Source organism: Zonotrichia leucophrys, chromosome 8 (genome assembly GCF_028769735.1).
Source record: "Zonotrichia leucophrys gambelii isolate GWCS_2022_RI chromosome 8, RI_Zleu_2.0, whole genome shotgun sequence".
NCBI classification, from domain to species: domain Eukaryota; kingdom Metazoa; phylum Chordata; class Aves; order Passeriformes; family Passerellidae; genus Zonotrichia; species Zonotrichia leucophrys.
Genome location: NC_088178.1, coordinates 3010529 through 3036277, shown reverse-complemented (window position 1 = coordinate 3036277; position 25749 = coordinate 3010529). Strand labels below are relative to the sequence as shown.

The window sequence follows — 25749 nt, the reverse complement described above, 5'->3', positions numbered from 1 at the left end:
ATGGAGTCAGATCCTCATCTCTTCCCTCATCCAAGACCCCCTGTGAACATGGTCACAGTGTTGTTTAACAGTTGCTGTTAAAGGAGGGATGAGATGATTTCATGTTTTGCTTCTCCTAAAGCTGATCCCCTGAGATTGGGCTCTGTAGGAGGGGTGGGCCCTGGGGAGTGGGCTCTGCTGCTGTGACAGCCCTGGCCTGGCAGAACAGAAGCTGTTCCCCAGACAAAAGGTTCTCTCATGTCTGCTGCTGCGGCTTCTCCTGGCCTGGAGCAGCTCCTGGGTGTTCTGAGCTCTGCTCTTTGCTCCTTCTCATCTTTGCAGGTGTCCCAGGGCTCTTTGTTGTGTTGTTTTGCTGTCGCTGTGGCCCAAAAAACAGTGTGTAATATGCCAGTGGATGATGAGAAAATGATGGTTTTTGAGCCAAATGGCCTTTCTTTGATTCCACCATGTCCCTCTGCCCTCAATACGCCAGCACATGTGATGCTGCCCTTCCTGACTCTCCCATTTTGGTACATTTGACCCGATCCTTTCATCCACACCTTTTGCTGTGTGTAGGACTAAATCTGTTCAAGAAACCTCTGCCTGTAAATATCTTTCCTGCTCCCTTTTCCTGCTCCCTCTCTCTTTTCCTCCCTTCTTCCCCACCTCATTTAAACCCCTCTGTTACTGGTGCCCAAATCTCCCAAGCCTGGGATGCAGCCCCAGATCTCAGTAGATCCCAGGGATGCTGGGAGCAGCTCTTCCCCAGCAGAACCACCGCAAATCTGCCAACGCTGGGGGGTTTCGTCCCACAAACTTTTCCCCAGCATCAAATGACTAAAAATAACCCCCTCACCAGCTGGCACTGCTCTGAAACACAGCCCCAGATGGGCTGGAGCCCCCCAGAGCTGCCCCAGGCAGGGCTCACCCAGCCCAGCATCCATGGCAGTGCCAGGGGAAGTGCACGTGGCAGGAGAGGAAAAGGCCACGAGGATGAATCAGCCTCTCTCACAGCCCATCTGTCTCTGTTTGGAAGGGCCCCACGCTGAAATTCTTCCTCTGAGCTCTGCTTTTCCACCCTGCCTGCCTGAGCTCCCCTTCCCCCCTGGAGGTAATTAGCAGGGACTGGTGATTAGCAGCTCAGGGCAAGCAGGCTCGGTGGAGGGAGGCTTTGGATTGTCCAAGTGTCCCCTGAGCTGGGGGCAGCAGGGCAGCATCCCTGTGAACCAGGAAAGGTGGGACCTGGCCAGGGTCAGGTGCCAGCCTGTGAGCTCCCAGCCAAGCTCCTGAGGGCTGGTGACATGGAGAATCCTTATCTGACTTTGGTCATCCCCAAGGTGTTTGGGTGCAGCATCCTGGATGCTCTTGTTAGGAAAATTAACCCACAAACACCAGAGGTTTATGCCCAAAAAGGAGACAGAGCAGTCCTTATAAAGAGAGAGGCCATGGGGCATTCCCCTGGGATGTCTCCAATTTTTGGAGGATACAGCCTCCTTTTTATCCCTATTTCCCAGCTGCATTTCCATTCTCTCTTTCCCCATTGGTACTTGAGAGGTTCAGACTTCCCAATATGCCTGATACCAAAGATTTCCCTCTAATGTATAACCCTCCCTTTTAATTTTTAATTCTTATGGAATTTAGTTGGTTTTTTTTTTCTTCCCCATTCTTTCTTTCATCTCTCAACGTCTAATTTAATTTATCAGCAAACCTGAAGTTTATTTGTAAAAGCAAATCTCTTTTTTTCCATTCATCAATCAGTGGAATCCTTCCCATTGTTTCCCTTTTCTCTCCCAGAGCTGGTTTTATCTCCCAGCAGCCCCACAGCCTGTTTGTAAAGATGAATCCCTCATTCCTCTCACTCTCATACAGATTTATATTATGTGTATATATAGCTAGTACCATACACATTTCTCATACATACATATACTTAACAGCTTCTTGCACTGATGCTGCTGTCAAAACCATCCTGCAGATCCTCAGGGAAGGCTGCTGAGCTACGTTTGGAGGGCCTGTGGGATACAGCCCAGCCAGGATTTGTCCATCCTGCCCTCTCTGGGAAGGGATCTCTGCCTCCCTGCTCTCCAGGGCGCTGCTGGAGCTCAGCACAGCGTTTAAACCTTTTGCTTTAACTCCGGGATTTTTGGTAAAAGTTGTTCAGCTAATGGCAGCAAAGAGCTCACCCAGCTCTGCCCTGAGTGCTGAGTGTGGTGATTATGGTAATCCACCTTTCACTTGGCTAAAGGCTTGATTGCTGCCCTTGGAACACAAACACAGCACTGAAAACCCCTACAAGGAATTTCCTCCTGCTGCTGCTGCCAACCTGCCCCTCCCTGCTGCTCTCCATTAGTTAATCAGCTGCCAAAGGGGGGAAAAATGAGCCATGGTGTGAGATCTCTGGGTCTCCTGCCTGCTGGGGTTGAGATAACAGGGTTGGGTCCCTTGAGGATGCTGTAGGGAGGATCTGTGTGCTGCTTCTTCCATCACTTGTGCTCCTGTGCTTGAAAAGCATTTTCTCAGTGGGTTGTGGGGTGGGGATGCTGATTTTGTGCCCCATTTCAGCCCACACTGGTGTACCAGTGGGGCCAGAGCTGCTCTGTGTTTGGCTGTGTAAGGAGGAAGGGAAGGAAGGAAATGAAATTAAATTAAATGGAAGGAATGGAAAGGAAATGGAAGGAAATAAAATGGAAGGAAGGAAATGAAAGGAAATAGAAGGAAGGAAATGAAATGAAGTGAAGGAAGGAAACGAAAAGAAATGCACAAGTGCCAATGTTGTTTTTGGTAGCTGAATATCCTCTCCCTAATTCAGTTTGGCCATTCTCAGTGCCCTGTGGCCATGGTTTTACCGAGATGATTCCTCTGCAGCAGGAGCTAACAGTAATTTTCCTGACTTTTATTGCTTTCAGAATGAAGTTTGGGAGGTGAGAGCTTCTAGAGGCTTCACTTTAATGTGTTGGAAGCCTTTTATCACAGTGCAGTGATTCCTTGGGTCTGTATCAAACACAGGCCAGCTGGGCAGTGACATCCCTGTCCCTGTGGCAGGGGCTGGGAAACCGCCCGTGAGACCACAGAGGTGTCAATACACGTGGATGTGCTGTTTTCCTGCACTGTTTTTAGCCCCTAATTGTCATTAGTGGAGGTATGAAGTCATTTTCTGCCTGGCTGTTAACAGGGAGCTGTGACAATCTGGGTTTATCCCCAGGAGAGGGCTGGTCTGCAGCTGGAAGGCCTCAGAGGCACTGAAACATGAAGGGAGCCTACAAGAAAAATGGAGAGGAAATATTTATGAGGGCTGGAGTGACAGGGCAAAGGGGAATGGCTTCACACTGGCAGAGCAGGTTTAGGTTAGACATTTGAAGAAAATTCTGCCATGTGAAGCACTGGCAGAGGGTGCCCAGAGAAGCCGTGGCTGCCCCTGGAAGTGTCCAAGGTTGGATGGGGCTTGGAACAGCCTGGGATAGTGGAAAGTGTCCCTGCCTTTGTCAGGGGAGCTGGAACAAGATGAATTTAAAGTTTTTTCCCATCCCAGGCCATTTTGTGACACACACACATGCAGAGTTCTGTGTTTTTAAGAAAATCCAGGCTGGAGGCAGGGCTGCTGGCTGGCTCCTGGCTCTGGCCATGCCCTTTTCCAGCATGGTTCCCACCAGCAGGGGCAGGGCTGGCATTTAAACACCAGAAACCAAATTACACGAGCCAATGTGGTGTTTTTCCTATTAATTCAGATCTTGGGTAAAAATAAAATGTTTGTTTTCAGTGTGTGAGGAGGGGTCCAAAGGCCAGAAGAGGTGCCCTGGTGCCAGCTGCTCTGTACCTGGCATGTGGCATCCCTCGTTAGCGTGAAACCTCGTCAGCTTTCCTTAACAAAATGTTCTGGCATCCTCCCTTCTCTCCTTGTCACTTCTCCAGAGGGAACGTGGCTTGTTCTGCTGGCAGCATGAGCCCTGTTTGCTTGGGGGAGGCAGAGCTAATTATTTCTGTTTGTTTCCTCCAACTTTCTCAGGGTTTTGTTTGAGGGCTCTGCCTGAGCTTTCCCTCTTGCCCCCAAGCCTGGGACTCAGCTGGAGTGGGAGATGCCCTGGGAATGTCTGTGGGGATGCTGGACCTGCCCTTGGGATTTATCCTCCTTTGCTCTTGGCTAATTGTCCTCAGGCATGCCTGAAACCTGGAGTGTTCACGCTTGGTGTGCATGAAATCCTCCTGTCCTTGCCAGGGAAATGTTTAGGGAAGGAACAGGGCTAATGGCTGTTTAAAATAAACATAAAAACCCCAAAACAAACAGAGGCTGAACAAAAAAAACAAACAAAAAAACCCCCAAACCGAAACAAAAAAGCTCACCAACCACAGGAAAAAGAAAACCATAAAAGCCCCCCCCAAAAAAAAAAAAGCTCACCAGCCACAAGAAAAAGAAAACCAAAAATGCTCCCCAAACCCAAGGAAACCTGGCGTTAAACTTTGAGAGGGGAGGGTTGAGAATGAGCAGAGCAATATGAAAAGGAAAAGCAGAAGCTGGTGGAAATGAGATATGATGAAGGTGTCCAGAACTGACTTGAAGAAGTAATTAATGCTCCTAAAAAAGTCGCATGGGTAAGCAAAGTAGTGGAGTGGAGGATCCATTTATAGCTCTCAGTGGGAGCAGCCTAACTCCTCTTATCAATGTGCTAATTAATTTGCTGAGGCTCTTGCTGGCAGTTGCCTTCTTCCTTCTGGAGAGCTTGCCAAGGGCTGAGTGCCCCTTGGGCTGGACTGGTTTAAATCTGAGGGCGGCTTTGGATGCCTTCTATTTACAAGGCATCACCTGGAGGAAATGGGATGTTCCCCAGGGCCCTCCATCCCTTCCCCTTGTGAGGAATGGCAGGTTTATTTTCACTAGGATTGCTGTTGTCCCTCAGTTACTGTTAATTTTTTTCCCCCCTATATTTAATTTATTTTTGCTTCTGGTGGAAATGTGGTGCTCCCCAGCCTTTATCCCATCCTCTCTTCTCACCTCCCTATTTGTTCTGGAGGTATCTCCAAATGGGAAGGGGTTAGATGATGATGTGCTTAGCTTGCTGCATGACTGGGGGATTTAAATCCTCCTTTTCCTTGCTTTCTCCTGCATTAGGGATGGAGTTAGGAAGGGAGCAATGGCCTTGGCTGCCTGCAGCTTTCTGTCGTCCCCTTTGTCACCTTCATCATGGGTGAAATGCTGGACGGGGAATTTCTGGGACTGCCAAATCAAAGCCTTTTCTGCATCAATAAGAGGCTGAACAGAGCTTTTCCAACATGAAAATAAAGCATTTCTCCATGGCTTTGGGTGTAGTCCTGGCCATGATTGGCCAAGGATCACTGCTCTGTGTGGTGCTCCTGGCTCTATTCCCCTGTCTCTGGCTCCCTTGTGCAGCTCCCAGCTCAAAGCCAGGCTGGTACTTCCCCATCCAGCCTCCTGAAATTCTGCTTCTCTCCTTGGATGTCCTTGAGTGTGGGGCTGGAGGAGAACCTGGATGCTCCAGCCAGGGGTGTCTCATAGAGGAAAACCAACCAAATGGAAGGATTGATTGTTTGGTGTGGTTTGATCCATGTGTTCCCAAATCCTTTTTCCCATCTCATCCAGCTGTGCTGCTCCAGGGAGGGCTGGCTACCGGGTCAGGGAGCTGTGGGTTCAAGAGGCTCAGTTGGGAAGGATGAGGGGGCAGGAGCTGCTGCCCTGCTGCTGTAGGACATGAAATAAAACGATGCAGATGCTGGAACTTTCAAGGTAAAAAGAAGAGAAGTTGAATTTCTGACTTCAACATTTATAGATTTCCAAAAGTGGCAGTGAATTGGAGGGTGACAGTGCCACCTCTCCAATGACACTGGGCAAACTAACAGACTATTAAATTTCTCTTCTTCCAGAAAAGAATATAAAACAATAATTATTTGCATAAAACTGCCTGAGAAAGTTCGTTACAAGGATGTAAACATCAGAAAGCTTAGAAGAACAGGATGACACTGCCCCTTGCCCTAACCTTGGGCATCCAGTGATGTGTGTCCTGCTGTGAGAGGGTCCAGCCCCATAAACCAAGGGGAAATGAGACTTTTGGTTTATGTGGGACAAAACCAGCAAACCCCAGCTCAACAAACTAATGAGAAACTGGACTTTTGGTTGATGTGGGGGGAAATGGAGGGAATCATGGGGCAAAACCAGGAAACCCCAACCAAGGACAAACAGGACTTTTGGTTGATGTGGAAGGAATGGAGGGAATCATGAGGCAAAACCAGTAAACCCCAGCCTGACAAACCAAGAGAAATGGGACTTTTGGTTGATGTGGAAGGAATGGAGGGAATTGTGGGGCAAAGCCACTAACCCCAGCCTGACAAACCAAGAGAAATGGGACTTTTGGTTGATATGGGACAAAACCAGGAAATCCCAATCCAGCAAACTAATGAGAAACAGGACTTTTTGTTGATATGGAGGGAATGGAGGGAATCATGGGACAACATCAGCAAACCGCAGCCTGACAAACCAAGAGAAATGGGACTTTTGGTTGATGTGGAAGGAATGGAGGGAATTGTGGGGCAAAGCCACTAACCCCAGCCTGACAAACCAAGAGAAATGGGACTTTTTGTTGATATGGAGGGAATGGAGGGAATTGTTGGGCAAAACCAGTAAACCCCAACCAAGGGGAAGTGGGACTTTTGGTTGATGTGGGGCAAAACCAGCAAACCCCAGCCTGACAAACCAAGAGAAACAGGACTTTTGGTTGATGTGGGTGGAATGGGGGGAATCCTGGGGCAAAACCAGCAACTCCCTGAGGCTCCCTCTGTGCTGTTCCCTTGCAGAGTGATGATCCCCAGCAGCAGCAGCCATAGCCATGCTGGGATTCGGGACGTGCTCCATGGGCGCCCCGGCGAGGGCGGCTGAGCTGGACGCCGCCTCGTCCCGCTGCATCCTGGCCCTGCCCGAGGAGGAGACGTGGCGCCAGCACCGCCTGGGACTGATGCAGAACACCCACTCCTGCAACCTGCTGGAGCCCCAGAGCCTGGCCCAGGCCCTGGTGTCGCGCGCCGCCTCCTTGGACGCGCTGTGCGAGTCGCGCTGCCGCGATGGCGAGGTGGAACCGGGGCTGGCCCAGCTGGTGGCCGTGAGCCCCGAGGTGATCAAGCGCCGGCGGGGAGGCCTCATCGAGCAGAGGGACATCATCAAGGCCCACGAGGCACACAAGATGCAGAGCACGCCCCAGGCGCGGAGGAAGGAGTGGGAGTAAGTACTGGAGCGTCCTGCGGCGTTTGCGTTCTTGGAAAAATTTCTTTGCCCAGGGTTTTCCTCCTGGGAAGCTGAGAGGCCTCAGAGAAAAGGGAAACAATTCTTATTTCATTTGCTTCTCCTGTGTTGTGCTCGTGTGGAATGTGTTTGGTGGTGGTTTACCCACAGGTGATTGTTCCATTGGATTCTGCTGTGAGTGGTTTTGGCTCTTTGGCCAATCAGGGCCAAGCCGTGTCGGGACTCTGGAAAGAGTCACAAGTTGGGATCTCCAGCTGGGCGGAGTGACCCCAAGAAAAGTTGGGAAGTCTCTTTTCCTAGCCTGACACTTGAAGGAGGAGTCAGAGCTCTTCATTTCTCAGTCTCAAGGTTGTTTATTGTATCTTATCTATAAAAAATTTTCTCCTGCCCTGCTGAGGTCCGTCCAGCAGGACAGTTCCAGGCACTCTGCCTGCCTCCGGGGTGGTGTTATGTCTTTATACCAAAAACTTCATATACAGTATTTACAATTACTTTCCAATACCTATCACTTATGTTTGACAGTGAGCTTCTACTCTAAACCAATCCAAAAGTGCCACCATCACAGCAGAAGATGGAGGCCAAGAAGAAGAAGAAGGAGAAAGGCTGGACATGCCCGGTTCCTTCCATCTTTCCTCCTGAACTCCCATACCAAAAACCCCAAAATCTACTTTTCCACCCTGTGATAACTTCACTAATATTCTATTTAAGATGCTGTGGCCTGCTGTTCTTCATACAAGGTTGGTAATTTGCTCCACAGGTCATAATCAAACCCACAGGGGCATTCTGGGCTCTGTGCCACGGTCTCTGAGACCCCTGGCTGAGGTCTGGGCTGCTCAGGACAGCCAGAGGGATGTCCTGGGTCCTGACAGTCACAAGTTTTCATTATTATCTTTTCAGCACTCTGTAAGTATCCTTTCTGTATTCTTTAGTATAGTTTAGTTTAGTATTCTTTCATATAATGTAGTATCATAAAAGGATAAATTAACCTTCTAAAGACACGAAGTCAAATGCATCATTCCTGCTTTTGTTGGGGCATCCCTACAAATGCAATAGCCCCAGCCCAGGTGGGCAGCTGGGGGAACTGGGAGCATTCCCTGTCCTGTGTGGGGCTGCTGGGAGGGTCTGGGGCTGTTCTCTTGGCTCCCTGTGGAGCCAGCTGGGCTCCATCTCCTCGATCTGAGCTGGAGGGTGGCATCCCATGGGAATGGTGTGTCCTCAGATTGTGGGGGGGCAGGTAAAAGTTGGAAGCTCTCTGTTTAGGAAGTCCTCCAGGCAGTTTCCCTTGGCTGTATCTGGGTATTTAGACAATGTTTGGGGTTGTTGCCTTTCTGCTTTTGCTATGGCTTGACCCAGCTGTGAGGACTTTATCTGTAGATATGGTGATTGGGGACATTTTTTGTGGGATTTGGAAGTGCCGAGCCAAGGGTTGGACATGATCTTAGAGGCTTTTTCCATGATTTGTATTCAATTCTAAAAGGTGCCCGAGTCTTCCTGAATCAGAGCAAGCTGGGACATTAACAAACTTGAGAAAACAAGAGCTAGAACCCACAGGTTATTTTATTATTTTCCTTTAATTAACTTATTGTATTATTTTCCTTTAATTAACTTATGCTTTGTCTTGGTGCTGTGAGAAAAGCCCAGCTCCAAGTCCTGGACTGGCCTCTCTCACCCTATGCTCAGTGTATGGCAAGGCTGTGGCCATGTACTTCAGTCCCACATAGAAATAACATAATAATAAAAAATATTACTATTTTATATTTTAAATAAAAATAATAAAAATCACAATTAAAATTATAATCAAAATTTTAATCACTATTATAATAATAGTGATCTTAATTATATAGAAATAACATTATTATTATTATTATTATTATTATTATTATTATTATTATTATTATTATTATTATTATTATTATTATTATTATTATTATTATTTAAAAAAAACACTTCCCCTCCCTGTGCCTGCCCAGCAATCAGCAAGACAGCCTGGGATAACTGTTGCAGCACATCCTCCTCCACTATCACTGGTCTGGAGCAGTTCCCTGCCTCCAGAAGCTGATTTGGGGAATAATGTTTAATAAAACACCCAAAGGAGATGGGAGCCCCCAAATTAATTAGATGTGGCACGTTGCATTGGCAGGATCTAGGTCAGTTCTCTGCTTGTGTGAGGCTGGTAGGGTTTCCTTGGGATGGTTTCCATGATAAAACCACTTGTGATAAGGCTGAGGCTGCTTCTGCTTTTATTTGGAGAGCAGCCCATGGCTGGGGCTGGGCTCTCCCTGGCCCTGCTCATCCCTTGGTGCCCAGGGAACCTCCTGGCTTTGCAGGGAAATAATAAATTGCCATCTGGGCTCGGCAGGTGCTCGGTGCCTCGTTATCTTGTGCAGCCCCCTGGGGGTGCCAGATGAATAAATCACGGCGGGGCAGGAAGCTGAGGGGTGGCCTCGTTAATTGTCGGCTCGCTAATTAGCAGCCTGCAGCTCCAAGCCCTGCTTGGTGGTAGGGACGTGGGGCTGGAGCTCTTCCTGCTCCTGCTGCTGGGATGTGCCCACCTTTGGCTGCCCTCAGTTGCTCCACGCAGCAACCCAATATTTAAAAAAAAAGCCCCCAAAAGCCCAATATTTCTGTTTTTAACCCAGAGGGAATGCTCAGTGTGGTTTAAGAGGATGTTTCCCCAGGCTGGAAGGGTCCTGGCTTTGCATTTCCCAGCTCCATTGTGATTGAGTTTGTTATTTCATCCCAGTTTGTGATGGTTTTTTGGAAGTCTGTGATGCTGGGGAGGACAATGGGCTCTGGCCCTTGGGCTTTGCAGCCCCCATGTCCCACTGAGGAGCAGAGAGCCCCTGCCTGCCTCTGCCGGAATCTTCCTGGGAAGCTGGTGTTAGGAAAATTAATCATAAACACCAGAGGTTTATGTCCAAAAAAGAGACAGAGGAGTCTTTTCTGGCTTTATTCCAAAAAAGGGAGAGGCCATGGGGCATTCCCCTGGGGTCTCTCACATTTTTGGAGGACACAGCCTCCTTTTGATCCCAATTTCCCAGCTGCATTTCCCTTCTCTCTTTCCCCTTTTCTGAGGTATTTGGGAGGTTCAGACTTCCCAAAACACCTGATACCAAAGATTTCCCTCTAATGTATAACCCTCCCTTTCAATTTTGAATTCTTATGGAATTCAGGGAGTTTTCCCCATTTGCTGAGGTACCTGAGAGGTTCAGACTCCCTGATATGCCAGATACCAAAGATTTCCCTCCAATGTACAACCCTCCCTTTTGATTTTTAATTCTTATGGAATTTAGGGGTTTTCCTTCCCCATTGTTTCTTTCATCTTTCAGTGTCTAATTTCGTTTATCAGCAAACCTGAAGTTTATTTGTAAAAGCAAATCTCTTTTTCCATTCATCAATCAGTGGAATCCTTCCCATTGTTTCCCTTTTCTCTCCCAGTGCTGGTTTTATCTCCCAGCAGACCCACAGCTTGTTTGTAAAGACAAATCCACCATTCCTCTCATTGGTGAGCACCAAGGGGCTTCTTCTGTTCCTTTCCCAGACTTCTGTGCCCTGCTACCCCACCAACCCACAAAAACCATGTGCCAGAGGGTCCTGCTTGAACATCAGGCTCAAACATCAGGACGAGAGGGACTTTTGGTGAAGCAGGATGGGGGAGAATGGCTTTAAACTGGAAGTGAGTGGGTTTAAGGTTAAGAATTCTTGGCTGTGAGGGTGGGGAGACCCACCACAGGTTGTCCAGAGAAGCTGTGGCTGGCCCTGGATCCCTGACAGTGCCCAAAGCCAGGTTGGATGGAGCTTGGAGCAGCCTGGTCAGGTGGAAGGTGTCCCTGCCTGTGGCAGGGAGGCTCAAACAAGGTGATCCTTAAGGTTCCTTCCAATCCCAACCATTCTCTCCTTCTGGGACAGGCCCTCAGTGCTCTCCCCAAAGCTTTGCCAAAGCCCAGGCAGGTGTGCAGAACCAGCAACCCCAGCACCAGAGATGCTTTCTGGCAATAGATGGATGCCCTGTGGGTGAGGAAAAAAAAGCAAATTGATTTCCTTATGAGTAATTTTATTAGTAACAATGCAATTTCCCTGTGATTTCATTTTCCAAAGGGCCCATCTCACCCTGGAGGCTTTCACTGGGGCACTCTGGCTCTGGTTAGCAGTGAGGGGGGTATGGGGGAGCTATTCTCCCACAGCTGCAGAATGATGGAGGGCATCAAATGGGACATGGGAAACATGGAAAATGTCTGAGCAGCTCCAGGCTGTGGCTGGGTGCTCTGCAGGGTGCTGGGCACAGCCAGAGATGCTGCATGAGCTCCCCTGTCCTTGCAGATGTGGCACTGCTGGTGTGCAGCCAGATGTGGTTGAGCTGCTCTGAGGGTAGTGAAGAAAGGCTCTTTCTTTGTGCTCACCAGTGTTGGCAGGTCTGACCCTCACTAAACCTCTGCTGCCTTTTGCCAGTGAAACAATTCCATAAGTAGTATAAGAATTGGAAGGGTAAAATGCTGTTTTCCCTGGTTTTTTTTTTTTTTCCCCCAAGAATAAAGCAAGGCAGAGAACAGCAAACACCAAGTGCCTGTGGGTCAGTGGCTCTGGGGGAGGATTAACTTTATGGTGAAAAATGAATGTTCCAGCCCACCTTGTTCATGTCTGAGAGGCTCCAGCCCAGGGCAGACACTAAACCCCATTTTTCCATTGTGCCAGCCTGCTGCCCTGCCCTCCATCCCTGTGCTCACACGCTGGGCTCAGGGATGGAGGAACCTGGAGAGATCTGCAGTGCCCCAAGGTAGAATCAGTGCTGTGTTTGCTCTGGATGCCTGGCAGCATCCTTTGGGTAGTGCTGGGCTTAGAGACAGCTCAGAAGAAAAACTCCTCATCAAAACAAGCAAACAGGGACCCTCCTGTGGCTCCTCCAGGAGGAGCAGCTGCTTCCTCAGCTGATGGTGAGGACAGGGAGCACATCCCAGAAAGGCTCCAGGCTGAGTTTGAAGCACACAGAACCCAGCCCTGCTTTGCATGGCTGAAACCCACAAGTGCATGGGGATTTAATCTTGGTTTGTGCAGTTTGGGGAATGCAAGCTGTGCTCTGGTTTTGGGATGTATTTACAGCCAGGGTGCATGGAAAAGGTGCATGGAAAAGCTGATTCCAGGCAGGTGTTGGGCAGGGAATGGAGGAGGCTGGGGGAAAGCAGCAGACCTGTGGCACAGTGAGGGTGGGATGCTGTAATTCAGCCTTTGAGCACCTGAGGTATCAGCAATGAGGAGAGATGGGGAAGACTTGGAGGTGGTCAAAGAATCCAATTTTACTGTGGAGTACAACTGCTTTTATACTTATTCTAGGAAGGCTAGTAATGTTTAACTACAGTGATTGGGTTAAAAATCACATAAACAAACATACATTTTAAACATCTCTTGCTTGCAGAATGTAATTTTCTTTTTCTGGTGAGCCCATCTGATCGAATATTCTTGCAATCTTGATTTAATCCTCAAAGTTCTGTTTGCTCTTGCCAAGGCATCCTGTTATCAAATCTCTTAAGCTAGCCAGGTACAGAATCCATAATCTGTCCTGTGTGTCCCAGTATCCCAATCCTGAGTGAGGTGGAGGGTCTAAGTGTCCTGTGGGAAGCAAAACACTCTGCCCACAGCACAGTGATAATGTAAATAAAAGTGATGTCCTGACTTGCGCCATCTCAATTCACGTCTCTGGCGCTGTGAATTTGTGAGATCCCCTTTTTTTGGGAGCCTGGGAGCTGCCAGGAGCAGGAGACCCAGCAACCTCTGCCTGGTTCTGTGCACATTCTGCATCCCAGATCACAAATTACGCCGATTTTTTTTTTCCCTTACATCCTTAATTTTTTTAAAAATTTCTCTTTGCTGACTGAGACAAAGGGGCCTTTTGATGTGTGCTGGTTCCATTTCCCTCAGTTCCATTGCTGTCTCCCAGTGTATTCCCCAGCACTGTTGATTCTTTTGCTTCTTTTCTCTGCCAAGGTTGGGATTAAATGCATGAGATGGCATTTCTTGTTCAGACTCAGATGTTTGTTAGTTCTTATCTATGTCATAGTCTCACAAACTGTGACTTCTACAGTACTTTAACAAGGTAAAAATGGAGCCTTATCTCTGTCTTTACAAGGCCTTTCAAGGATAAATTGTCCAATTAAGAAATGACACCTGAATTATTTTTACTTTTAACCCAATAACCAACCACGTGTAGCCCACAATGGGGACTTTTTTACCCAATTACACAAAATCACCCAAACCCGTGGAGAAGAAAGATCATGTTACTGTTCTCCAATCACTAAAAGTTAGTACATTACAGTTTAAGCTAGAAGTTGTTTTTCAGTTTTCTTGCAGTGGAAAATTCTGAGACCTTTGTGCTGCAACATTTGCTGCTTTGTTTGCCTGTGCTATCTTTCTGCTTGGTAAAAACATCTTCTTGTTTGGGGTGGGTTTATCCTTTGCTCTAAGTCATAAAACCTCCTTCTGACTAACACACCCTTTGCCTCCTTGGTTATCCAGTAAGACTGGCTCAGCAATTCTTTTCTTCTGTATCAAAATTTGCTTTCATTTCTATTCCTTCTTCAGGTTCTACATTCAAAACTCTTTCTGCCAAGCACACATATCTGTGAGACTTTCTTGTCAAACTTTCATCCTTCCCAACAACCTCCCTGTGCTCTCCCTGCTTCCCTTCAGTGTAGATCAAGGTTTGCATCCTGGGGAGGAGTTTTCTGGGGTTTCTGTGGCTGAGATGATCTCCAAGGTATTAGAAAGTCTCTTTTTTCCCAGCCCCATGCTCAAAGAAGAAGTTGAGTTTCCTCGGTTCTGCTTCTCAATGTTGTTTATTTTCTCTGATCTGTTCCATTCTGTCTCTGACCTGCTGAGATCTGTCCAGCAGGTTGGGTTGTGGCACAGTGCCTGCCCTTGGGCTGGTGTTAACTTTTTATACTGAGAACTGTGTGTACTTTATTTACAATAATTTTCCAATACCTATCACCTATGTTAGACACTCTGTCTCTGCTCTAAACCAATCCAGAAGTGTCACCATCACAGCAGAAGATGGAGGAAAAGAAGAGGGAGGACAGGACATGCCCAGATTCCATCTTGCCTCTTGAACCCCCATTCTAAATCCCCAAAATTCTACTTTTTCACCCTGTGACAAATTAACCATCATTCTACTCAAACTCTTGTGGCTTGTAAATCTTCACACAAAGTTGGTAATTGTTTCCATGGGCTAAAATCGAAGGCACAGGTGTGTTTGACTCTGTGCCAAGGTCTCTGAGCCCCCTGCCAGGGTCTGGAATCACCCAGGGCAGTCAGAGCAATGTCCTGGGTTCTGACAGAGTTTGTTTTCCTGACCTGGCATGAACTCGAGTTCCACTGAATATCCTGGCAACAGCATGGAGACAGCAGCATCCTTCACCCAGTTTCCTCAAAGCCTGGGTTTCTGGCACACCCTGCAGGAATTCCCTGAGCTAATTCCAGCGCCTGCAGAGCCTCCCAAGGGCTGCAGAGGGGTGGGCATCGAGGAGGGTCCGAGCCAGTGAAAGTCACTGTGATATTTTCTGAAAAATCCCTTGGCAGGATTTCTCCTCCTGGGAAGCTGGAAAGCTTCAGCTTTTCTCTATTTTGCTGTTCTGGAATGTGGTCTGGAGATTGTTTATCCAAATATGTGAATTGTTTTTAATTAATGACCAATCAACATCAGCTGTGTCTGAGGAGTCAGTCACCAGCTTTCATTATCATTCTTATCAAGCCTTCTGATGTATCCTTCTCTTTCTTTAGTATAGTTTTAGTATAGCATAATATAATATAATATAATATAATATAATATAATATAATATAATATAATATAATATAATATAATATAATATAATATAATATAATATAATATAATATAATATAATATAATATAATATAATATAATATAATATAATATAATATAATATAATATAATATAATATAATGCCTTCTGAGAACTTAGATTCTCATCTCTTACCTCGTCCTGGGGCCCCTCACAAACACCACAAGTGCAGGCTCAGAAGTGGTTCCAGGGAGCTCCTCAGGAGCTGAGCATGGAAGGACAGGGTAATTCCCAGGACATGCCTACCAGAAGGCATTATTTAATATTTCTACAGACAGGGGAGACAGGAGTCCCACCAGCAGAACAAAATCCTTAAATATGGAATGGAAAAATTTTAGACTAATATGGACCAATATGGACAAAAGAGAGCACAATGATTGCTTTGTTTTTGATGAAGCCACAAGTTGTTGCAAGCAAAACAGACTCTCCTAAAACCATAATATGCTTTTTATCCCCTTTTTACTTTCTCCAGTAAATTTCTCATGTTGTTATTTTCATTGTAGTGCTATGTTTTATTATTCCATTAAGTTAATTAAGAGCATTTTCCTGTTAAGATTGATTTCTGTTAAAGGCTAATTGTTCTTAAGTTTATTCAGAAATAATGCAGGCTCAGAAGTGGTTCCAGGGAGCTCCTCAGGTGGTTCCCAGGAGATGCCTCCACTCAGGAGCTGCTGCCTTGTGTTTTTCCACTGCATCCTGGCAGCTCCTGGAATCTCAGCTGCAGCTGTTGGGGAAGCTTTGGTAGCACCTCAAACTGTGGTCTGTGCTTGCCAGGAACCATATTGGTTCTCTTTCGTCCATATTGGTCCATATTAGCCTTTGGAAGGAGCTTCCCCCTTGGCCTGAGGCTGGCTCAGAAACACAGAATTACTGTGGGGCAGGGAAGTGCAAAGAGCCTCAGGCTCTAGGGACACCTAGAGCAGGCTCCAATGTCCTCCAGGTTTCTCCCAGCAGAATATCCAGGTGGGTTTTGAGTGTGTCCAAACATGGAGAGCCCACAGCTGTGATGGTGTTCACAGGGGTCTGAGGATATGAGGGAAGAGACGAGGATCTAACTCCACGTTTCAGAAGGCTTGATTTATTATTTTATTATATATATTATATTAAAACTATACTAAAAGAATAGAAGAAAGGATTTCATCAGAAGGCTGGCTAAGAATAGAAAAAGAAAGAATGATAACAAAAGCTTTGGTCTCAGACAGACTCCGAGCTAGCTGACTGTGATTGGCCATTAATTAAAAACATCCAACATGAGACCAATCACAGATGCACCTGTTGCATTCCACAGCAGCAGATAATCATTGTTTGCATTTTGTTCCTGAGGCTTCTCAGCTTCTCAGGAGGAAAAATCCTAAGGGGAAAGGATTTTTCATAAAAACATGTCTGTGACACACAGCCTCTCTGGGTAGCTTGTCCCAAGTGTTTAGTTGCCCTTGAAGTGAAAAGGTTTATTCCTCTGTGCAGGCAGAATTGGTTTTGTGGCAGTTTGTGCCTGTTGTCTGAAGCCTCTGGAGGAGCTTTGCCTCTTCTCCCCCTCTGTGCATGGATCAGATCCTCTGTGAGCCTCTTCCAGCCAGGCTGAGCAGCCCCAGCTCTGCCAGCTCCTGTCCTTCTGTCCCCTTCCCCAGAGCTGCTCCAGGAGCCCCTGTCCCCTGTCCTGTGGGGCACACCACTCTGGATGTGTCACCAGGGCTAAGTGAAGGGGACAGGCCACCTCCTGGACCCACTGGCTTTGCCTGACACACCCCAGGGGGCTGCTGGCTCATCTTCTTTAAGAGCACAGTGCTGGTGGCCAGCACAGGTCCCTTGGGATCTGTCCTTGGCACTGGTGAGGGCACACCCTGAGTGCTGTGTCCCCTCAGTTTGGGAAGGATGTTGAGATGTTTGAGCACATCCAGAGGGGGAAATGAGGCTGTAGAGGGGCTGGGAACACAAACCCTTCACTGAGGCAGCTGGGGGTGCTCAGCCTGGAGAAAAGGAAACTCAGGGGTGACCTTATCACTCTGCACAGCTCCTGAAAGGTGCCTGTGCTCACCTGGGGCTGGGCTCTTTCTCCAGCAGCACTGACAGAACCAGAGCACACAGGCTCAAGCTGCACCAAGGGAAATACAGGCTGGATATTGCAGAAAGAGTGATAAAGCTCTGGAATGGCTGCCCAGGGAGGTGGTGCAGTCCCCATCCCTGGGTGTGTTTAACAAAGCCTGGATGTGGCACTGGGTGCCAGGGTTTAGCTGAGGGGTTGGGGCTGGGTTGGACTCAATGATCTTGGAGGTCTCTCCCAACCCAGTGATTCTGGGAATTCTGTGGGGCTCTCCCTGCCCAGCCCCTTCCCAGACAGCACAGACAGGTTTGTTCCTCCCCCAGTGCAGAGTTTGGTGCTTCCAGCTCCACGCTGCTCCTCTGCTGTTCCTCCAGGCTGCTGGAGTCCCTCTGGATGGCAGCACAGCTTCAGCACTGCCTGGTTTTTAGCATCTCCCTGCACTGGCAGAGCGCGATTCGCTGCAGCACCCACACTTCTGATATTTCCTGCTCGTTTTCATCCTCATCCTTTCCCTCCCCTGGGATAATTCAGCCTCTTCCCCTCTCCCAGCTAGTCCCCAGCTGTCCCTGTGTGGTTCTGATGGGAGGCTGGCTGCTGTTTGTGACAGAGGCGTTTTCCAGCCTCTCCAGTTTGTAGGGTTAATGTTATTTACTATTCTCAGTTTCTTCTGTGTAGTACCTGCCTTGCCCCTCCCACCTCCCACACTGTTTGTATTTCAGGGATAACAGTGTAATAGATTAATTCAGGGACCTCAGGAGGGATCTAGTTTGATCAGACAATCACTTATTTTTCATTTAACTCAACATTTTCCATTTTAAAATACAGAGGATGATTCACTGGGCACTCCCAAAATGGCATTTTCTCAGCTAAGTGTGGGGAGGCCCAGGCACAGGTTGCTCAGAAAAGTTGTGGATGTCACATCCCTGCAACTCATAGAGAGCACCTGATATCCTGTAACTTCCTTTCCTATTGTAGGGTGCCCCGTGGCAGGGAGGAATGATGGATCTGACTCCGTGTTCTCAGGAGGCTAATTTATTTTTATATATTATGTTATATATGTTATACATGTTATATATGTTATATTACAGTATATTAAGTTACATTACATTATATCGTACTATATTATATTATACTATATTATACTACGTTACATTACATTACATTACATTACATTACATTGTGTTATAATTATGCTTTACTAAAGAATACAGAAAGGATACTTACACAATGCTAAAAAGATAGTAATGAAAACTCCTGACTTTTCCAGAGTCCTGTCACAGCTTGGCCCTGATTGGCCAATGAGTAAAAACAATTCACATGAAACCAATGAAACACTCGCCTGTTGGATAAACAATCTCCAAACCACATTTCAAAGCAGCAAAACACAGGAGAAGCAAATCAGATAATTATTGTTTTCCTTTTTCTCTGAGGCTTCTCATCTTCCCAGGAGCAAAATCCTGGGCGAAGGGATTTTTCAGAAAATATGAATGTGACACTTTCCCTTGCATTTTCCCTGGTGGAATTAAGCCCAAAAATTCCTCAATGAGTTTTTTGCCATTGAGGAATGCAATGGGGGCCGTGCTCAGCCTTGGCTGCTGAGGGTGTTTGCCTTCAGGGAGGCTGCTGAGCTGCCTGCCTGTCACTGCAGCAAGGGGGAAGCTTTTTCACACCTCCCAGCACTGAGGAGCTCTCAGAGAGAGGTTTTGCTCCTTTGGCCTTTTCTCTTTCACAGGTTTGGGAGAGGGAAGCGGCATCTCCTTCCTGGCTGCACGCCAGGGATGGGGCTTCTCTGGCTGTCTTGAGCATCAGCTGCTCAGTGCAAGTTCAGACCTGCTGGAAAAAAAGAAAAAAAAAATTTCAACAGCTCTGTCTTCTCCTGGCTCTTGTCCTGACAACGTGGTTTTGTCAAAGCCACCCCTGTTTGCTAGCAGGGCTGCTTTGGGGAAAGCTGAGCCTGGGAGTTTGGTTTCTTTAGGTTGGAGATGGAGCTGGTGGAGTTGTGGTCCAGAACTCGCTTTCTTGCTTTTTTCTGGTTCATCCAGCCCTGGATGGACCAGAAAAAAATATAATATAAATAATAACAATAATAAAAAGAATATAATATAGTGTTCTTTTTATTGCAAGGGGTGTGTGCAGCCCAAAGGCAGGAAGGAGACTCCTGCGCCATCCCACCCCTGGCACTGGGTGCTCTGCTGAGTTTATCCAGCTTGAGCCTTGCAGGGTGGGCAGAGAGCAGAGAAAGCACTGGAGGCTCCTCAGGCATGGACCTGCCTCTTGGAGGGGTGAAAATGAGAATAAAAAGGGTGTAAGGGAGAAGAAAATCTCCTGCTGGCTTTGGCAGGAGCTAACACTGCTGTGCCAGACCCCTCTGGAGGCTGGGGGATTTCTTTTGCTTTGGGTAGTGCAGCAGCTGAAAAAATGCTTCTAGAAATCCCTCTCCGAGCCTTTGACAGGCTGGAAATAAGTTTTCTGCTGTTGGCTGTCCATGGGTGGCTCTGGGGATGTATTTTCTGAGCTTGTTCCCACACACATGTAGAGTTTGGCAGCTTGCTGTCTGGCTCTTTGGTAGCAAGGAGAATTTCCCCCCGGGTCTCTGCTCCACCCCTTCCTCACCTCTTTGCTCTCCCTTTCTCCATGCTGCTCAGCCCCAATATTTTGGGCATGGCCATTCTGAAATATCCCTATTTTCCCCTCATTGGATCTTCTCAAGTGGATTTCTCTGGAAGTGCCTTGCCCAAAGCTGGACCTGTGCGAGCTGGAGGAGGGTGGGGAGCTGTGATCTCACCTCCTGCCATCAGCCTGGGCTGCTCCACAGCTCTTGGCTGATGGCATGGCTTGTGTGCAGGGATTTGGGGGCTGGAAGCAGCCATGGAAATTCCCTTTAATGTGGTGGCAAAGAGGGGAGGGTGGACAGCTGTTCCCTGAGAGGGGGGATTGCTGCAGCCTGCCCAGAGCAGGCAGGATGTGACTGCAAATGCTAATTACAGCCCGGGCTGGCAAAGCTGAATGAAGCAGCAGGGCACTCCAGGCAATTTATTAATGGCTGATTATTGCAGGGCCCTTCAGTTGAGCCACAAAGCCTCCAGGGCTGAGGCAGGGTTAGCCTGAGGAGCTCTGCATCGCCAGGAGCTCTCAGAGTGGGGTATTTGGGTAGGAGAGGGGAGAGCAGGCAGTGTCAGGCTAGGGGGAAGCGTCTCTGCAGTGCTGTCCTTTTTCTCAGCAGTTTTGGGGTGATGGGGTCTCACCTGCCTGTGTTTGAAGGTGCCAGCTATGCCCCGAAGTGCCCCCAAAAGCGCCCAGGGCTGGAGGTTCCTTTGCTATCTTTAATATTCTCCCAGCCTGCCATCATTTAAAAGTCTAGTTGAAGATTTGGAATTGGACTAAATGGCCTTTAAAGGTCCTTCCCGACCCAATCCATTCTGTGATCCCACCATTTGGTTGCTAAATCCACCCTTAATTCAAGATTCAACAGCATTCTGCTGTATCAGTGGCTCTGACGCATGAGAAGCCCCAGTCTATGCATGTGGCCCCACATCTGCAGTGCAGAGTGTGGGGCCACATCTCCCTTAAAAGAGTTTAATCTTAATTTATAAGGTGTATTTTAAGAGAAATTTAATTTTTCAAAATATCATAACACTTTTTAGCTTCTAACCGCAAAGTTTTTGAGATGTTTGGTGTTTTTAGCTTAACAAAATATCAAAATTACGCTCAGTGGTTAAACTTAAATATTTACAAATATGCATGCTAAAACCACTAAAATATATGTATAAAAATTTTAGAAATCATAATAGCATCAGAGACACCATTAATGTGTGTATTTATAAGGTGTATTTTAAGATAAATTTAATTTTTCAAAATAATATAGCACTTTTTAGTGCCTAACTATCAAGTTTTTGAGATGTTAGAGATTTTTTTAGCTTAACAAAATATAAAAATTACGCTCAATGGTTAAACTTAAAAATTTACAAATATGCAGGTTAAAACCACAAAAAATATTTTAAAAAAATTTTAAAAAAATCATAATGGAAAACAAAACACCACAGAACAGGGGGGCAGGTGGCAGAGAGGAGCCCCTTTCCTGCTCTGGTGAGATCTGCCTTGCTCTGAGGTGCTGCAGAGCCTCTGCAGGGCTTTGCTGGCACAAGAAATGCCATCAGGGCTGTCCTGGCTGTGCCACAGCTGCCAGCATCTGCACAGATGTGCATCAGGCAGAGGCTGGAGTCTTCCAGGACAGGGGTTCTGTGTCCCTGCAGAGGTGCTGGGCTCAGCAGGACTTTTCTCCTTTGCATCCTCATCCTCTTTCTAATCTAGCAGGTAATGAAACTGTTCCTGGAAAAAGCCCTGCATTCCTGCATGGTTATCAACACATTTCTGAGTCACAGCTACTCCTCAGTCCCAATTTGAAACTTGGCCAGAGCACACTGGAGAGATGCTTCTCATCTGATCCTTTTTTTTTTTTTTTTTAAATTTTAAATTTTATTTTTTTTTCCTCTCAGCATAGCCATATTTAAAAAATAAATCAGGATGCCAAAAGGCGCTTTCTAAGATGAGTGCAGGCCTGGGAATATCAGTCATGGAAGGGGAGCCTGTCCTCCCTCTCCAGACTCTTTTTTAGAATTATAGAATGGTTTAGGTTTGAAGGCACCCTAAAAATCATTTGCTCCAACCCCTCTGCCATGAGCAGGGACACTTTACCCTATCCCAGGTTATTCCAAGGCCTATCCAGCCTGGCCTTGGACATTTCCAGGGATGGGGCAGCCACAGCTTCTCTGGGCAACCTTGGGAAGAAATTCTCTGGAATTCCTTCCCAATATCCCATTTCACCATTCCCCCTTGTCGTGTCACTCCAGACCCTTGCCCAGCTCTCTGGAGTCCCTTTAGGCACTGGAGCAGCTCTGGAGCATCCTGGGGCTTGGCCGAGGGAATGTCTTTTACTTGTACTGAGTTTTGGTTTTGTTTTTTGGTTTTCTTTTTTTTTTTTTTTCTTTTTTTGGGTTTTTTGTGTTTTTGTTGTGTTTTTGTTGTTTTTGGTGGTTTTTTTTGGTGTCTTTTTTGTTGTTGTTGTTTTTGGTGGTTTTTTGGTTTTGTGGGGATTTTTTTGTTTTCTTGGTGAGTTTTTTTGTGTTTTTTTTGTTTTGGTTTGGGGTTTTTTTTGTGTTTTTTTGGGGGGGACTTTTTGGTTTTTGTGTTTTTTATTTGGTATTTTGTGGTTTTGTTTTGGAGGATTTTTTTTTTGTTTTCTTGGTGGATTTTTCTGTGGTTTTTTTTTTTTGTTTTGTTTTGTTTTTTTGTATTGCTGGTTTGGTGTTGTTTTGGGGTTTTTGTGGGTTTTTTGGGGGGGTTTCTTTGGGTGGTTTTTTTTTTGTTTGTTTAATTTTTCTCTTTTTTTTTTTGGTGCCTGCACTCAGCAACCCACAGATTTTGGGATACTCTGCTGGCCGCACAAAGGGATGCTCGGGGGGCTCTCACCCGATCCGAGCATCCCTGGGGTGGCCGGGAGGCGACAGCTGCCGCTAGATGGCAATGCCGGAGCGGCTGCGGCTGCACGGAGGGGGATGTGACACCGGGATGTGACACCGGGATCCCGCAGGGACAGCCCCGTGTGCCATGGGGTACATGGGAGGGCTGGGAGAGGCGGGGACAGAGCACGGAGGGGACTCGGGTGTGAGAATCACAGAACTGTGGCATCCTTCGGGTGGGAAAATGATTTAAACTCATCGAGTCCAACATTAATGAGGGATGTGGGACTCCAGGAGCTCTCCAAAATGCAGTTTATTGTATCCAAGGTGTTACAGCAGGACAGAGCCTGTGCCCACAGCTGTCAGCTCCAGCTGCGGGCAGCTCTGCAGACCCTTAGTTTAGGTTACAATGCATTATAGACTTTGCTGAGCATCTTCATACAGCAGAACCAATCTATACCTTCACTTTTATCTAAAGCCCATCACAACTGCCATAATTACCATATTCATGTTACTGTTCTCCAATCACTAAAAGTTAGTACATTACAGTTTAAGCTAGAAGTTGTTTTTTCAGTTTCCTTGCAGTGGAAAATCCTGAGACCTTTTTTCTATTTGCAACATTTGCTGCCTTGTTTGCCTGTGCAAACCAATCTTTCTGCTTGGTAAAAACACCTTCTTGTTTGGGGTGGGTTTATCCTTTGCTCTAAGTCATAAAAACCCCTTCTAACTAACACACCCTTTGCCTCCTTGGTTATCCAGTAAGACTGGCTCAGCAATTCTTTTCTTCTATATCAAAACTTGCTTTCCTTTCTATTCTTCTTCAGATTCTACATTCAAAACTCTTTCTGCCAAGCATCCATATCTGTGAGACTTTCTTGTCAAACTTTCACCCTTCCCAACAATTAACCCAGCACTGCCAAGGCCACCACCCAGCTGTGTCTCCAAGTGCCACATGTGCGCATCCCCAAATCCTTCTAGGGTTGGTGACTCCACCACTTCTCTGGGCTGCCTTTTCCAGGGCTAGACAATGTTTTTAGACAAGGCACCTTTCCTAAAATCCAGCCTGAACATCCCCTGGTGTGACTGGAAGCTATTTCCTCTTGTCCTGTCACTTGTTGCCTAACAGAAGAGACTCACCTTGCTTCATCCTCCTTTCAGGAGCAATAAGATCAACCCTCACCTTGCTCCATCCTTCTTTCAGGAGCAACCAGGTCTCTCCTGGGCCTCCTTTTCTCCAGGCTGAGCCCCCCCTCATCTCCCTCAGCTGCTCCTCCTCAGAGCTTGCTGGAGTGTTAGCCTGGTTCTGTAAAACCAAGCTCATCCCCAGCGCCTTCCTGTCCTGGCACCTGCTGTTCCCTGTCTTCCCGCATTTCCTGCCCTGATAAAAAACCCAAACAGCCCCACAGAGCTGGCTCTGAGTCCCTGGGCCACGTTGAATCATGTGGGCATCAGCCACACTTGTCCCTGACTCACAAATCCCAGCGTGCTGGGTGAGGGTCAGGATGAGGATGGCAATAAACATCCTGGGAAACAGAGCCTGCATCTCTTGGCATAGCCAGAGAGGAGTTTTTTTTAAATTTATTTCCTTTTGGCTCTCAATCTTCTCTTAAGGAGCTGCTTTCTCATAAATATCCCATCCTTTAGCACTGTCTGAGCAGGAGAGAGGCTCCCAGTGGGGTCATCCTGAGCTCTGCTCTGCAGCAGTGAGTGTGGAGCAGGGGTGAGAGCCAGCTCTGGCTTCAGGGCACAGCCCAGAGCCCCAGCAGAAGTGTCCAGGTAAGGGCTGCATCCCTGCTTTCAGGGAATGAGGATGAAGGCTGCCTTCCTCCCCCTCAGCCCTTGCTCAGAGCCAGGCAGGGATGCAGTGCTGGTGCAGCCCTCCCCATCCTCCTGGGGCTCTGAATTTGGGCTGGGGGAGGCCTTGCTGTGCAGGCAGGAGTGGGACGGGGCTGGGGCAGCAGGAGCAGGAGCTCTGCAAGGCTCAGGAGCTGCTCCTGGCAATGGCCCAGCCTCAGGCTTAATTAACAGGGCTGAAAGGTGGCAAGAGCAGCGTCGGTGGGAAGGAGGAGGAGGAGGAGGTGGAGGAAGAGGTGGGATGAGCCACAAATTGATTCGTTTGGGGCAGTGTCTTGCCTGGGCTGGATGGAAGGGGCTGTAACCAGCTGGTGGCTGCTGTGGCCACCCCTTTGCCTGATGTCAGTAGAATGCAGAGCCAGGGTCACTCTGGCTGGCTGCTGACATGGGCAGTGTTTGGGGAGGGATCTGGGCACCTCTGCTCCACTCTGGGCTGCAGGGGCTTGTTTTACACCCCCCAGATACCCCACTTTGGTTATAAACATCATTGGAAGGAGAGAATTAAGAAGGGTTGGGTGTCACAGGGAGCTGGTGGGTGCCTGGCTGTGCTTGGGACAGAGATCCCACAGCCCTTTTTGCAATCACTCCTCTGTTACCTTGCTGAGGAGGATCTGGCCCTTCCTCTTTCTCACCCAGCCAGCCCAAGGGCTCCTGGCAGTGCACCCAGCAGAGCCTGGCCCAAAAAACCCGAAACCCTGTGGCCCTTCAGCCACTCCAGAGCCTGCAGAGTGCTCAGTGTCCAGCCCCTGCTCAGGTGTTGCCAGGCTGCACAGAGGGAGAAGCCCTGGCCCAAGTGAGTCAAAGATTTATGTGATTAGGATCTTGATTAATTTATTTATTAAAATTTAAATGCCTCAAGCAGCCCTGGCTGCAGGGCAGGGTGTTGGTGGGGTGGACAAGGGAAGAGCATGGCAGGGACCCTGGGTGTCCTGTGCTGCTGGGGTGGGAAATGCAGGTAGAGAGGGTGTCACAGGCCCTGGGGCTCAGCAGGAGGGGTGGGGGAGACCCTGACTATGAACAGCTCACAGCGTGTGTTGTGTGCTGTGCCCTGCTGTGCCAAGAGGGCTTGGGGACATCCCTGGGGGTACCCTGTGTGTGCCGGCAGGGTGGGCTCCCCAAAGGTGGGTGGGTGTGCAGGCAGCCCCCACAGCGGGGCACAGCCCAGCACAGCCCCTGGGTGACCTTGGCACTGCAGCATCAGCAGTGTCCCCACTGCTCTGCCCTCACTGGAGGGGGGAGCAGGGTCACCCCCAGGGAAGCTCCTGCAGGAGGGCACATCCAGCCCAAGGGCTGTTTACACCTCCTGGACGAGCCGCTTTTCCCAGCC

The 25749-nt window shown here is 47.9% G+C and overlaps 1 protein-coding gene across 1 annotated transcript in view; it reads left to right on the top strand.

Moving 5' to 3' along the window:
- The window catches only part of CACNA1E (calcium voltage-gated channel subunit alpha1 E), a 146226-nt gene that overhangs the window by 19392 nt on the left and 101085 nt on the right, over window positions 1-25749 (top strand). The window contains exon 2 of the mRNA XM_064720512.1: window positions 6778-7198. Coding sequence (XP_064576582.1) covers window positions 6810-7198 — 389 coding nt within the window. The 5' untranslated portion in view covers window positions 6778-6809. The remainder of the gene's footprint in view (window positions 1-6777; window positions 7199-25749) is intronic.